This window comes from Pseudopodoces humilis, chromosome 9 (genome assembly GCF_049639895.1).
Source record: "Pseudopodoces humilis isolate 2021_Gansu_Grassland_sample_001 chromosome 9, ASM4963989v1, whole genome shotgun sequence".
Taxonomy (NCBI): domain Eukaryota; kingdom Metazoa; phylum Chordata; class Aves; order Passeriformes; family Paridae; genus Pseudopodoces; species Pseudopodoces humilis.
The window spans coordinates 22,380,650-22,393,628 of record NC_142208.1 but is presented as its reverse complement, the minus strand read 5'-3'; the positions used below and the strand labels follow the sequence as shown (position 1 = coordinate 22,393,628).

The following is a 12,979-nucleotide window of genomic DNA, read 5'->3' as shown; positions in this document are numbered from 1 at the left end:
GCGCTCGTAGCAGTGGATCCCGCAGCTCCTGCCTCCCGCCGGGCACCGCCTGCAGCCGCTTTTATGGTGCGGCGGGGTGGGCCGACCCGAGGGGGCCCCCCGCCTCTCCGCCTCTGGTCTGGAGCCCAGCCCTGCTCCCTGCCCACCCCCGGCCCTACTCTGCTTCACTGTACACTGAGGCAAACCCGTTCCTGTCCCAAACCCTGTCCTTCCCCCAAGCGAGGGGATCTGAACTATCTCGGATATTCCCTACCTGCGGTGAGGCTGGACCTGGCCCGAGTCCAAATTCCCTGGGTCAGGGATGCTCCCCTCACTGGGCTGTCCCCCAGCCAGGCACAGCATGGACTTTCTGGAGATGACGAGCTGCTATGCTAGGGACACTCCTTGCGCCTTCCCACTCACGCCGTGGCTCAGGCGGGCACACAGGCATGGGATGCCCGAAGGTGCTGCAGCGGGGCCACGACTCGGGGGCACAGGGACCCCGGCAGGCTATGGCATGGTACCGTGACCCCGGAACACAGTTCTCCCAGGGCTTGGAGCATCACCTGTGCCATCCATAAACCCGGCTGGCTGCGAGGGTCCGCAGGCTTAGCCCCGCTCCGTGGGACGCGGAGATTGCTGATGCCCACTCCTCCCCCCTCCCTCCCCCGGCCCGACTTGCCCTGGGAGCAACCTCCGGCTTGGGGTGCCGCCAGTCCCCGGGGCACCCTGCTGCCCACACGCCCGCCGTGCCCCGCCGTGGGATGGGGATAAACAGGAAGCCCAGTGCCCCGGCCGTGCCCAGGGACCGGCCAGGAATGTGCCGGTGGCCACCGGACTGTTTGTTTGGAGTCAAAGCAGCCGGATCCTGCCGGGAGGAGCCAGGATCAACACGGCCGGGAATAGCCCGTGAGCTCATCGCCACGTCTCGCAAAGACCTCCAGCACCTCTGGGTGTGCAGGGATGCACAACTCTAGGTCCCCCTCGCAGGGGACCCTTCATCCCAACCCTCTGCCTTGGCCGGGATCAGGGTATGTCCCGAAGCTTGTGGTGCGATTTGGGTCCCTGCCCAGCCCCAGAACGGAGGGAAGCCACGGAAAGCCCTGGGGAAGGGCAGGGTTGGGGCCAGCAGTGGAGCCCGTGACTCATTCGTCTCGACGTTTTGGAGATCAATTGCTTAAGTGTGAAGCCAGGAGCTTCCCCCGAACTCCTCCCCCGGCAGATGCTGGCAGGGCTGCAGGGCAGGCTGGTGCTGCATCCCGCTCCCAGCTCTGCCTCTGCTCCTGGGGACAGCAAGGAGAGAGAAGTGAGGGGGCTGGTGTGCTCTCCCGCATCTGAGACCTGCCAGCCTCTCTTCTCTCAGCAGCGCGGGCACTGTGTCCTGCCGCTCATGCGATCGCGGTGGGCTGGAGGTGTCCCCCTTTGCCCCAAGGTGTCAGTCAATGAGCCCCTCATCTCCCTCGGGGCTCCCTGGGTGCCAGCACCTGCAGCCCCGGCTGCCAGCGATGGCAGCAGCTAAAAATACACGGCCGGCAGCAGGAGAGCCCCGTGCGCGGGAAGCTGTGGGCGGCGGGCGGGCGTGCGGGGCTATTCTCAGAGGGCTGCGGGACTATTCCTGGCCGGTCAATATTGATTCAGCCAGCTCAGGTGCAGCAGCTCACCCTGTCGGCACCGTATTTAGGGCCCGGCAGGAGGCGAGGCGGGCGGCTGAATCGGGAGCATTGTCCGACGGAGGAAGAGGGCAAGGAGAGGATGTGAGCTCTGTAATCTGCAGCCAGCGGCTCCCGGCAGCAGTCAGGGTGAGGGACACACCCCAGGGCTGCTGTGGCTGAGGAGTGGCCAGCACGGAACATCTGCCCTGGGGACGGAGGGACGGGGCCAGAACACGTGCAGGCGGCTTCCGTCGGGAGTAGGAGCATGTGTGAGGCACGAGGGGCTGCTAGTCCTGGCTCCTGTGGTTTCTGAGCTGCTGGGCACGTGTCTGCTGCACACACAGCCACCAAGAGCCGGGGGACTGAGGACAGCTGGGGACTTCAGGTAGCTCCCTGCTTGTTCTAAGTACTTAGAACAAATCTGGATCTGCCTGGAGCTGCGGGGCTCCATACAAATAGCCCTGCAGGCACCTGAGCCTGCATCAATGAGCAGGGGAAAGGGTGAGGGGCTGTTTGTCCCTGTTCAGTACTCCGAACTGTGCCTGTTCTCTCCGGCAGCTCCCCCAAGGCTGCATCACCAGCAAGTGTAGATGGCACAGTAGGAGCTGCATGAATTGCTTAAGAGACACAGTGAGAGTGCTCATGACAGAGCACGGGCTAGGGTTTATTTCCATGGGCACAGGCACAGGCATGGTCATGTAGGGTCCAGGAGCCACTGGGGCAAGGCTGGGTTGTGGTAGGCAGCCTTCTGTTCAAGGTGACAGTAGCAGCTGGCAGCACCAGGGACCAGCCTGTACCCAGCTCTCAGGAGATGCTGGTGCTGCCCTGAGGTGCTGGGAAAGCAAGCTGGGGATGGGCAGGGCTCTGTATGGCATCAGCAGGGCATGCTGCTGCTGCAACCCTGTGTTGGTGAAGTGTTTCACTGATCTCATGAGAGGTGCCTGAAATCCTTGATAGCCACCTGGGCGGCATTGCGTCCTGCTGCTCCCATCACTCCTCCTCCTGCAGGAAAGGAGAAATGGAGAACGCCTCTTCCACATGCCCCTTTCTTCCTTCTACAGGCCTCCAGGAGGGTCCTGGCTCCCATCTCTGCTCACCAGGGTGGGCTCCACTTCCACACAGGTACAGGCCAGGAATTGGGGACCGGTAGCCAGAGTAGGATGGTGCTGGCCGAGCAAAGTACAGCTGATCCAGAGACATCCCTCCATGGAAGATGTTCTGCCAACAGAGCTGTGTGTGAGCTAGCTGTGCCTGGCTCAGGCCTGTGTGCCCAGTAACACTGGCACCAGAGCAATGCTCAGAGTTGACACATGTGGTACCCACTCCACCAGGCAGCCCGAAGATCCTCTCCAGGTCTGGTGGTGTCAGGATGTCCCTGCCAATGATGGACGCCTTGAACCCCGGGGCATAGTCTTCGATGCAGTCAAACACTGGAGAAAGATGAAGGGACTGCTGGTGGGCAGCCTGGGGGGACATGGCAGCAAACTCCTGTGCAGCTCCAGGGCCGCTCTGCCCGCAGCTGTTACCAGGGTCTGTGTGTACATTACGTACCTGTGTCTGCGTACGCATTTCTGGCCTGCTCGTCCCAGGACCGCCCGCCTGCCAGCACGGACGGGGTGTACTGTGTGAAGAGGGACACGACATGGCAGCCTGGTGGGGCCAGCCCTGGGTCCAGCGCTGAGGGAATGCAGAGCTCGATCATGGGCCTGGGGGAACAGTACACCAACTGGGCAGGCAGAGGGGGACCCAGCCACTCCACACCTGTGTCCCCAGCATCCATTGCCATGACTGTCCTGTCCCTTCCCCAGCTCACCAAGGTGTGCCAGTACAGGCTCCTACCTGCTGGAGGGGTGCCCATGGGCAGCCTCAGTGAATGCCTGATGCAGGAGCTGGGTGCCTTCGCAGTTGAGGTGTATGGAGCACTGGTGGTGGGGCAGGGGCTGGCCATCACAGGCATTGGGGGCAGCCAGGAAACTGGGCAGCCGATCCACCGCCACTGGGCATGGGATGGGGAGATGGAGGAAGCGGGGTGCAGCCTGGTACCAGTGTTCCTCCAGCAGGGATGGCAATGGAAATGTCCTTTCTGGTACCTACCATTGATCTTGGTGACAGGGGAGCGTGTGTCAACCTGCTGGATCCGCTGGACAAAATCCTTCGGCAGCTGCTCCTGGGGTGGGATATACCGGTGCAGAGGCTGGCTATGAGGCAGTCTGAATGAGGTGATTCCAACATGCCAAGCTTTCCCCACCAGCCCCATGCACTCCATACCTGAGGAATGAGCTCCAGAAAGGTGATTTGGGGGGAGGCATTGGACAGCACCAGTTTGCTCCTCACCTCTGTCCCATCCTGCAGCACGACACCCTGAGCCTCCCCTTCCCTGCCCAGCAGCACGTGGCACACTGCCTGCGCACGTGTAGGGGACAAGACTTTACCAAGGGCATCCCTGCTGCCTGCAGGCATGGCCAAGCAGCTCCCCTCTCCCAGACACCCCATACCTTCTCAGCAAAGATGTGGGCTCCCCGGGCAGTTGCTGCCTGGGCGATGGCTTGGGACAGGGCTCCCATCCCACCTGCCACGTAGCCCCAGGCCCCCCGCCGTCCCTCCAGCTCACCCATGACGTGGTGCAACAGCACATACCTGCAAGCAGCAGGACCTCGGGTTAGCTGATGGCTGAGGAGATGGATCTGTCCCCTGCATGGGTAGTGAGGATGGTGCCACAGCCCTCACAGTACCCCCCAACGGGACTATGCCACTTCATGGGATGTCAGCTCAGTTACAGGGAGCATGCACCAGCCAGGACTCAGCCCAGCCCGGGGACAGCGAAGGGATAGGTGGAGGCCGCTCAGGAGAGCCATATGGCAGGGCTGGGGGCAGCCCCTTGCCCAGCACCAACCCCTGAGGCACCATGGCAATGTTGAGCAGGCAGCAGGAGGGAGAGGAAGGGGGCAGGGCATGGGGTACTGGTGTGCAGCAGAGCCAAGCACAAAGCAAGACAAGGGGGGAGAGTGCAGGATGAGCCCCAGAGGGAAGGGATCCTCACCCACTGCCAGGGGTGTGTGGGCTGGCCATGGCTCCAATCACCGCATCAGTAGCCAGAGTTGCCTTCAGGGGTTCTGACTCAAACCAGTGATCCAGGATCTGGCCCAAGAGAAAGAGAGCACACCAGGCTTGGGGTGGCGAGCTGCTGCAGCACCCTGGCAGGCAGGAGAGGCAGTGGGTGTTTCCACACCACCACTGCCAGCACGCACCTTGGAGATGGGAGCTGTGAGCACCTCGTAATAGTGGGGCAGCTGCCGCCCCAGTGCCAACCCTGGGGGTGGAGAGGTGGTGTGAGACCTGCATGGCTGTGCCAGGGCTGGCCACTGGTGCCCAGCTGGGTTTGGAGGCCAGTCAGCAGGACCATGGCAAGTAAGCCTAGCAGGGCCTGCTGGCCCAGTTTGGGCTCCAGAGGAGGCTCTGCATTGCCCATCCCAAGTCCTGGCAAACACCCCTTGCTATTGGGGTTCCCTGGCATCCCAGATGTACCTGCCTGCAGCAAGGGCTTCAGGGTTCGCAGGTTCCTGAGCTGCTGGAGCAGGGAACCCTTTCCCAGGGCAGCTGTATCCACTGGAGGAGCATCCAGCAGTGGGTCAAGGGCCAACACCATGCGCCCCATGAACGCCTCATACTCAGGGTAGGCCTGGAAGGGGACAGAGGGTGGACAACAAGGACTGCACCACGATGGGTGCAACAGATACTCCACCCAGGAGCATCCCTGCCACTCCAGGAGCAGGGTAGCCCCTCACGGGTTTTGCTGTGCCAGGTGCATGTCCCTGGTGGTACCTGGGCATCCTTCTGGGAGAACTGAGCAATCTGCTGCTGAGTCTGGGCCATGTCATGTCCCAGCAGAAGGGAGCGAGGAGGGCTCCTGTTCTCCAGCAGTGGGGTGAAGGAGTAGGGGTCCCGTGGGAGCACCCTCAGACCATGCCGCTGCAAGACAGGGATGTTCCCACTGCAGGACCCACCCTGCAGGGACAGCCCGGCAGCAGAGTCCCCCGCTTGCATGCTGGGAGCTGCCAGCAGCCCAGCAAAGGGTGGGTGCCAATACCTGCAGCTCCAGATCAGCATAGATTTGTGGTCGCAGCAGGCTGAGCAGGTATGATGCCCGGGAGAACTTGAACCCTGGGAACATGTGGGGTGGTGGAGGATGTCCACCACCAGGACTGGCCAGGGCCAGGGGTACAAGGGGCATGCAGGGGTACCTGGCACAATCTCCTCCGTGACGGCTGCGCCGCCCAGCACGTGACGCTTCTCCAGCACAGCTGTGCGCATCCCTGCCTGCTGCAGGTAGGCAGCCTGTGGGGAGCACGGCACATGCTGCTCATCCCTCCAGCCGGGATGTCACTGTGTGAGCACCCTCTTGCACATGATGCCCCCCACACTCCTTCACTAGGGAGGGCCTGGGGGAACCCCAGCCCCATGGAGCCTGCCACCAAAGCCCCCCACTGCCCACAGTGCAGACCCTTCCCAGTGCCTTGCTGCCCCTGCGGATGGAGGAGAGGCAGCACACCAGTCTAGGTACTCACGGCCACCAGCCCGTTGTGCCCTGCAAGAAGAGAGGGAGATGCGTAGAGCCCAGCGTTGGTGCTGGGCCCACAGCATAGGGCACCCCCCTGGGCATGGGGCCGTCACAGACACCCAATAACAGGCTCTAGACACAGGGATACAGGTGACAAAGCACATCCTCCCCCGGCCCTACAGCCCTGGCCCTATCGGTGCAGCAGAGGGGGACAGAGGTGCTCGAGGCAGATGCTCCAGCAGAGCTCTGGGGGGCTGCAATTTGTGCCAGACCCCTGAGTCGTCCCAGGCACGAGCTCCACTTTGGGGGTTTGCAATGCGTCCAGCACTACTGTGGTTCCCCACCTAGCTGCTCCTCTGCTCCCTGCCCTGGGGGGAGGGCAGATGTGGGTCCCCGCCGGCTCCCCGCAGCTCGCCTCTCGCTCCCTTGCTCTGTTACCTGCCCCGATCACCACCGCGTCGTACTCCCGCTGCAGCTGGGCTGCAGCCCGGGCATGGGCCCAACGCGTTCCTGACGGCCCCGGGGACAGACGCCAGCCCCGGAGCCAGCGGGAAGAGCAGACGAGGCTTCCCCGGAGCCCGGCTGCCATCGCCCCGCAGCGCCTGGCCATGGCCGCCCTGCGTCCGGCAGCCTGGACTTTGCTTTCACGGCGGAACTTTTCCCGGGGCTTCCGGGCACACGGAGGGGCCGGGGGGGCCAGGGCAGGGAACGCCTTGAGGAGGCGGGGAGGCTGCTCAGGACCCGGCCGCTCGGCGAGCGCTGGCCCGCGGCTGCTGTCCCCAGCCAGGCTGCTGTCCCCAGAGAGGCTGCTGTCCCCAGCCAGGCTGCTGTCCCCAGAGAGGCTGCTGTCCCCAGCGAGGCTGCTGTCCCCAGAGACGCTGCTGTCCCCAGAGAGGCTGCTGTCCCCAGCCAGGCTGCTGTCCCCAGAGAGGCTGCTGCCCCAGCGAGGCGCTGACCATGGCCCAGCTCTGCTGGGGGCTTGCAGCGGGGCCAGAGACGAGCCCCAGGGCTGAGAAGGGGACAGATCCTGCCTGGGGCTCAGCAGGGTGCCCGAAGCTGCCCAGCCTGTAGTCCAGGAGGGTGATGAGCAGGCAGGCAGGGGCCTAAGAGCCCCCCTCCCCCAGCTCCTGTTCTGCTCCAGGGATGATCCAGAGGCATGTGGCTGGGCTGATGGGCCAAGCATGGCAGGACAGAGGGATTTTGCCCCCCCTTGAGCAGACAAGCCCCAAGCACAGCCCTGAAAGCAGCAGGAAAAGGGGCAGTTTGGGGGTGAGGCTGGCTCTGAATCCAGCACTATCGCGCGCAGCAGGGCAAATTCCAGCTCAGCAGCACGGGTCAAAGGCCCTGTATTGGTCCAATGCTCCCTGAACTGCCATCCCCAGCTCCAGCAAGTGGCATGGGAGCAACAAGGGGCAGTGGCCGCTGAATCCCTTGGGGCTGGCCCCACTCCCAGCAGTACTTGAGGTCTGGATGTGCACTGAGCCCTGACGTGCCTGGGAAACACATAAGCTGCCTCAGGATTTACTCGCTGTTCCCAGCTAAGCTCAGAGCTGTGGCTAACTGGTGCCTGGAAGTGTGGGTGTGGGGAAGAGGATGGAGGATGGGCTGCACCTCCCCAGAGCCTGCCAAACCTCTGAGGGCCCCACACCCCACATCTGAGGGTGAGGGGAAAGGGGGATGTACCCTAGACCATTGCTCCACTTAGGTTTGGCTACGCTATCTTGATCTCTGGCCAAAGCCTGGCAGCAATGCCAAGCTAACATTATAAACCCTGCTCTGGAAATGCACTTTTCAGCAAGACAGTGATCTGCCAACAACCTCTCAGCCCCACTCTCTGCCTGTCCCAAGAGGCTGCTGGGTGGCAGTGAAAACCACAGGGAGCAGGAAGAGGGACAGTGCCAGCCCTGGCCAGGCTGGAGGATGGGAAGGTTGCCTTTTGCTGCCTACAGGCACAATCCATGGCATGGCACACAGACACTGAGAAAGCAACCCAGGCTCTGGGAACACCCACACACCCATTTTAATCCTGGCCCCAAGGGGGCTGGAGGCAGCTCAGAGCAGAGGGATGCGGGATGGCTCCCAGAGGCGCCGGGCCAAGTCATAGGCCTGCTGGACCACGAGCTCGGAGGGGATGATGCCCAGGTGCACAGCCAGCAGCTCATAGCACTTCACTACCTCTGCCTGGTGGTTCTTGCTGTAGTAACGCAGCAGCTTCCTGGGGAGGAGAAGACAGGGGCTTGGCAGGTTAAGTGCACACAGGCAACCTTGTTCTAACAACCTTCCCTCTATAAAGTACTTTGCAAGGACACAGCAAAATGGCACCAGCCTGAGGAGATGGGCTGGTGCAACTCCAGTGACACTACAACACTGGCATCCTGGCATTGCTCACAGGGACCTGTGTGCCATCACAGCTTTGAGCCCTGGTGCCAAACCACAGGGCTAGCAACTGCTCACCTATAGTAGTCCCCTGCAAGCATCCCAATGGGAGCAGAATCATCAGACAGGACTGGTACCTCCATCACCTCCAGCTTGTAGCCCTGAGGAGAAATGACAGTGGAGGGCAGGAGCTGGGATGGGACCACTGAGGAATCAGAGCTGGCTATGCTTACAGCCCTGCTCCCTGTCCCAGGGAAAGAGGGGCTCAGCCCCTTCCTGACCCCACATACCATCTCATTCTCAAACCAGAGGAAGTAGGAGCAGCAGTAGTCGCCATCCTGCAGCATCAGTGTTGTATAGCCCTTCTGTAGGTATCGCCGGGCCAGTGTGACCAGGGACCAGACCTAGGGAACAAGAGGCACCTGAAACCTGGGCAGAAACTCCTCCAATCTCCACCCTATTCTGTGGTTCCCATCCCACACCTACCCCATTAGTAGTACCTTTTTCTTGATGAAGGTGGCCAGGGGACCCTTGCCCAGCTCTGCACTGGACTTCTCTGTCACACTGAGTGATGGTGCCATCATTTGTCCAGCTGTGCGGTCCACATAGATGAAGTGCACCAGACCAGGAAAGTCCTCCAGGTACGTGGGATGGGTTAAGGGTGTCCAACAATTTTGGTGCCCTTCCAGGACAGTCCCTGAGCCTCGGGAAACCACCTTTGCCCACTACATTCCTCCCCTTGATCCTGGTGCCGGGGTCAGGGTCCCACTCCCACATCTGCTACCCCCTTAGGGACACCCCTTTGCCAGGCTGTGTTCCCAGCTGCAGAGATGGGTATGACACCATGGTGATATTGCGCCTGCTCTTCACCAGCAGGAAGTCCCGCCAGTCCAGCAGCTTCTCCCTGCCGAGAAGAAGCACGGTGAGAGGCCAGGATCCACAAGCCCCAACACAGCTGGGTGTGGGGCAGCCCCCTGGTGATGATCACCATCCCCATGCACTCACCTCATCAGCTTCTGAGCACGGTCCCGCAGCCCTTGGGACAGACTGTGGCCAGCAGAGGTCAGGAAGAGCTGGCGGTACACGGAGCAGAGCTGCCTCTTCACGTTGGCCACTGACTGCAGCAGCCTGAGCCAGGGGACACAGACAGTGCTGGGTTTGGACACTGGGTCCCCAGCACTGCAGGGACAGCTCTGCTGGTCCCCAGGCTGGCAAAGGTCCCTGTCTGTTGTGAAGACTTTCCCTGGCTTCCCTCTACTCACTCTAGGGAGCTCCCAGGCTCATTCCGTGAAAATATCTTGTTCTTGAAGTCCAACCAGGTGTTCTGTAACTAGAAAGAGACAGGACTGTGTCAGGCTGTGGAGAAAACAGGACAGGGTCCTCATGTCCCCACTCCCACCTGGATGTCCTGTCCACTCAGCTTCTTCACAAATTTGTCCATGCGCTGCCGCAGCTCAGCGAGGAATGGGTAGGAGCGAGCAACTCCCACATCTGGTCCCTCTTCCAGCTTCTTCTCCAGCACCAAGAAACCATCTAGGAGCTGGTACAAGGTGACAGCTACCTGGGTCATAGGGCCCTGCCAGGGAAGGGAGAGGTGGGTCAGGCAGGACTCAGTGCAACATAGCTTCCCTCACCTCTGAGGCAGCTCACCTTGGTCAGTAGCACAAGGGAGATGCCTGGCCAGAGCAGGAGGCAGTGCATGGTGTGTGGCAGCAAAGGGCAGTAACCTTCCCGCAGGCTGGCATCCAGAAAGATCCTTCTGGGGTTGGAAGCTTCAGGGACCAGAGGCCCCAAGGTTTGGAGCAAGTCCTCTGCCATCTGGGAAGACAGGGGAGAGGTTCAGTCCCCTGTGGGGATGGGACAGCTCACACCAAGGATGCTCTGCAAGGATGCAGCATTGCCTGCCATTACCATTGAAAGCTGCAACCAGGCATGACAGAACCAAAGGAGCTGGAGGAGCCATGTAGCAAAAGATCAGCAGTGAGGAAAGTGCCCAGGTACCCCAGAGAAGTGGCAGAGAAGAAGACTGTTACAAAGACAAAAGTTGCAAATGCCTTAAACTGAGGCCAGTATTTGCTTGCAGTGTGTGAGATGTTGCAGCATCCATCAGGGAAGCAGCCCAGAAAGCTCAACGGCAGCAGAGGGAGACACTGGACTGCTCTGAGGCAGCCCCACTCCCTCTCTGCTGACAGCTCCTTGTAAGCAATGCCTCAGAGAAGGAGATCAGAGCTGTCACAATCATGCAGGGCACCCACAGCTGCAGTACAGCCAGAGATGAGTGCTGAGGACCAGAAATCACAAAGGGCACCGGAACAGGCTGGTGAAGTGTGGAGCTGGGAGGTGTTGCAGGACTCTGTGCTCACCTGGACGTCTGCAGCATCCACCTCCCCGATGCTCAGCATCTCAGCACCCTCTGACCAGCTCTCGCTGCCTGCAGAGAACACCGCAGGGCACCCTTCCAGCCCCTCTCAGAGCCCTGGAGCCTCTGCAGGGCTGGGGGTGTGGGGCATGGCTGCTGCCCAACTGGGCACTCACCTGTACTGTGCTGGCCTGGAGAGGGTTCAGGTGTGTAGTAGACCTCAGGCACAGAGAGATCATCTGTGTCCTGCCAGCAAAAATGAATGGGTCAGCGATAGCAACGATGCAGGCAGCCCTTTCAACATCCCACCCTGCAGCTCCTGATTGCAAGGACTCACTTGGTCATCTGAGTCCTTCTCTGCAGCTCCATGGGAGCCAGGCCCACTCACAGGGATGCTCTCACTTCTCTTGGGTCCCTGAGGGAGAACATTCCCTGGTGTGGGCTTTCAAAAAGAGAGAAAAAGCCCCTAAGCCCCAGCTGTCAAGGCATCACCCCATGGGAGCACCCTGACTTGCTGCACCCCCAGTCCTGCTCTGAAGCACCTGTGGGCCAAGCTCCTCCTCGGCGCTCTGACTGGGGTACAGGTCTTGAACCAGGAGGATGAGGACAAGCAGGTCGGCTGGGCGGATGGAGCTGGCGTTGCGGCTGCAGGCCAGAGAAGGAAAGGGTCAGCTGGGAGGAGAAACGGCTGCCCTGGGGAGGGTGGTGGGGATAGGCACACCTGGAGTAGAAGGCCAGCAGCTTGGTGTGTACCAGGAGGAAGGCATGGCCCACTTCATCCCCGCCACGCTCAGGGCTGGTGTTGATGTACTGTACCACCTGTCGCTCCAGGAACTCGATACACTGCTCACACAGCTGAGGATGGATCAGCCGCTCCACGGCCTGGGGTGCAGGAGGAGGGAAGGCTGCTGAGCTCTCTCAGACCCTGCCAGAGGCAGGTCTGAGCTTCCACTGCTCCAGGGAGCTGCCCTACAGTCCCTAGCCCACTGCATTTTCCCACATCCTGGGACTCCACGCAGCCTCCCACCCCCGAAACACGCCAAAAGTAAGGGACAGCCCAGAGCGTTGGTACCTCCACTGCAAAGCTCTGGTCCTCCTCCCGCAGGTGGCTGTAGGTCTCCAGCAGGCCCCGCAGCAGGCTCCACACACGCTCCCGCTGCTCCGAATCAGCCGGACGCAACCTGCAGCCATCACAGAGTGTAAACTCATAGGTGGCTGTCACCTCCCTGTGTGGGACACTAAAACCCAGCTCCTCGCATGGAACTGACACAGCAGAACTGAGCTGCAGCCCAGCAGGCAGGGGGTCCTGCTGCCAAGGGGGGGTCCCATCTGGAGACACCCACTCCCACCCCCCGTGCTGAACGGAGGCACCTCAGGGCAGCCACCCCATCAACCCGACATGCCACCCTGTGCCGGTGGCTGTGCCCGCTCACTCCTTGCGGATGAGGTGCGAGTCGAGCGTGACGAGGCCACAGTGAGCCTCCACCAAGCGCCGCAGCACGAACAGCGTCCGGCGCAGGTCGTCCTCGCTCTGCGTCCCGTCGCCGTTCACTGCGATGTACAGGCAGTCCCCGAACTGCAAACCGGCAGCGGGGTCAGGCGGGGGCCGGCCAGGGGTCCCTGGTCCCCGGTGCCGGTCCTACCGTGTGCAGGACGTGGAGGTGCCGCCCGCCCTCGGTGGCGAAGCAGGTGTAGGTGTCGGAGAGCTTCTCCAGCAGCGCGGCGCAGGAAATGATGAGGGGGGCGAAGAGGGTGTTGAGGCTGTCCTCCAGCGCCGGGCCCTGCGCCACACTGTCCCGGTCAGCGCCCACGCGAGACCGCGCACCCCGTGCTCCCTTCCCCGCACCCGCGCCGCCCCGTCCCGCCCCACCTGCCCGGCCTGGGACGACCGCAGCCGGCGGAGGAAGGCGGCATCGGCCCAGTAGAAGAGCAGCTCGGCCGCGGTGCTGGCGATCAGGACGCAGCGCATGGCCCACGGCGGGGGGGACACCGGGACCGGGCGGCTCCACCCGCCCCGAGCCGCTTCCTGCTCCGCCGCGCGTGACCGCCGCGCCC

General features: G+C 62.0%; 2 protein-coding genes across 3 annotated transcripts; both read right to left on the bottom strand.

Moving 5' to 3' along the window:
* Positions 1 to 2,274: 2,274 nt before the first annotated feature.
* Positions 2,275 to 6,899, bottom strand: PYROXD2 (pyridine nucleotide-disulphide oxidoreductase domain 2). The gene is made up of 16 exons (XM_005520855.3): positions 6,628 to 6,899; positions 6,197 to 6,216; positions 5,873 to 5,966; positions 5,719 to 5,792; positions 5,454 to 5,600; positions 5,157 to 5,310; positions 4,880 to 4,941; positions 4,672 to 4,769; positions 4,127 to 4,268; positions 3,900 to 4,034; positions 3,726 to 3,798; positions 3,471 to 3,627; positions 3,183 to 3,337; positions 2,955 to 3,061; positions 2,729 to 2,849; positions 2,275 to 2,633 (listed from the first exon to the last, which is right to left on the bottom strand). The coding sequence occupies exons 1-16, from the start codon at positions 6,797 to 6,799 to the stop codon at positions 2,560 to 2,562; spliced, it is 1,785 nt and encodes a 594-aa protein (XP_005520912.1). The 5' UTR covers positions 6,800 to 6,899; the 3' UTR covers positions 2,275 to 2,559.
* Positions 5,884 to 12,979, bottom strand: HPS1 (HPS1 biogenesis of lysosomal organelles complex 3 subunit 1). Of its 2 annotated transcripts, none has more exons than XM_088059829.1 (19): positions 12,795 to 12,979; positions 12,568 to 12,705; positions 12,358 to 12,500; positions 11,997 to 12,105; positions 11,646 to 11,806; positions 11,467 to 11,569; positions 11,262 to 11,366; positions 11,101 to 11,170; positions 10,929 to 10,996; positions 10,216 to 10,383; positions 9,965 to 10,141; positions 9,828 to 9,895; positions 9,571 to 9,693; positions 9,405 to 9,469; positions 9,066 to 9,211; positions 8,856 to 8,969; positions 8,644 to 8,726; positions 8,205 to 8,404; positions 5,884 to 5,966 (listed from the first exon to the last, which is right to left on the bottom strand). In XM_088059829.1, the coding sequence occupies exons 1-18, from the start codon at positions 12,891 to 12,893 to the stop codon at positions 8,242 to 8,244; spliced, it is 2,103 nt and encodes a 700-aa protein (XP_087915955.1). In that variant the 5' UTR covers positions 12,894 to 12,979; the 3' UTR covers positions 5,884 to 5,966; positions 8,205 to 8,241. The 2 variants fall into 2 exon arrangements, with proteins under 2 accessions (XP_087915955.1, XP_087915956.1); XM_088059830.1 differs by having other exon boundaries at positions 11,262 to 11,339.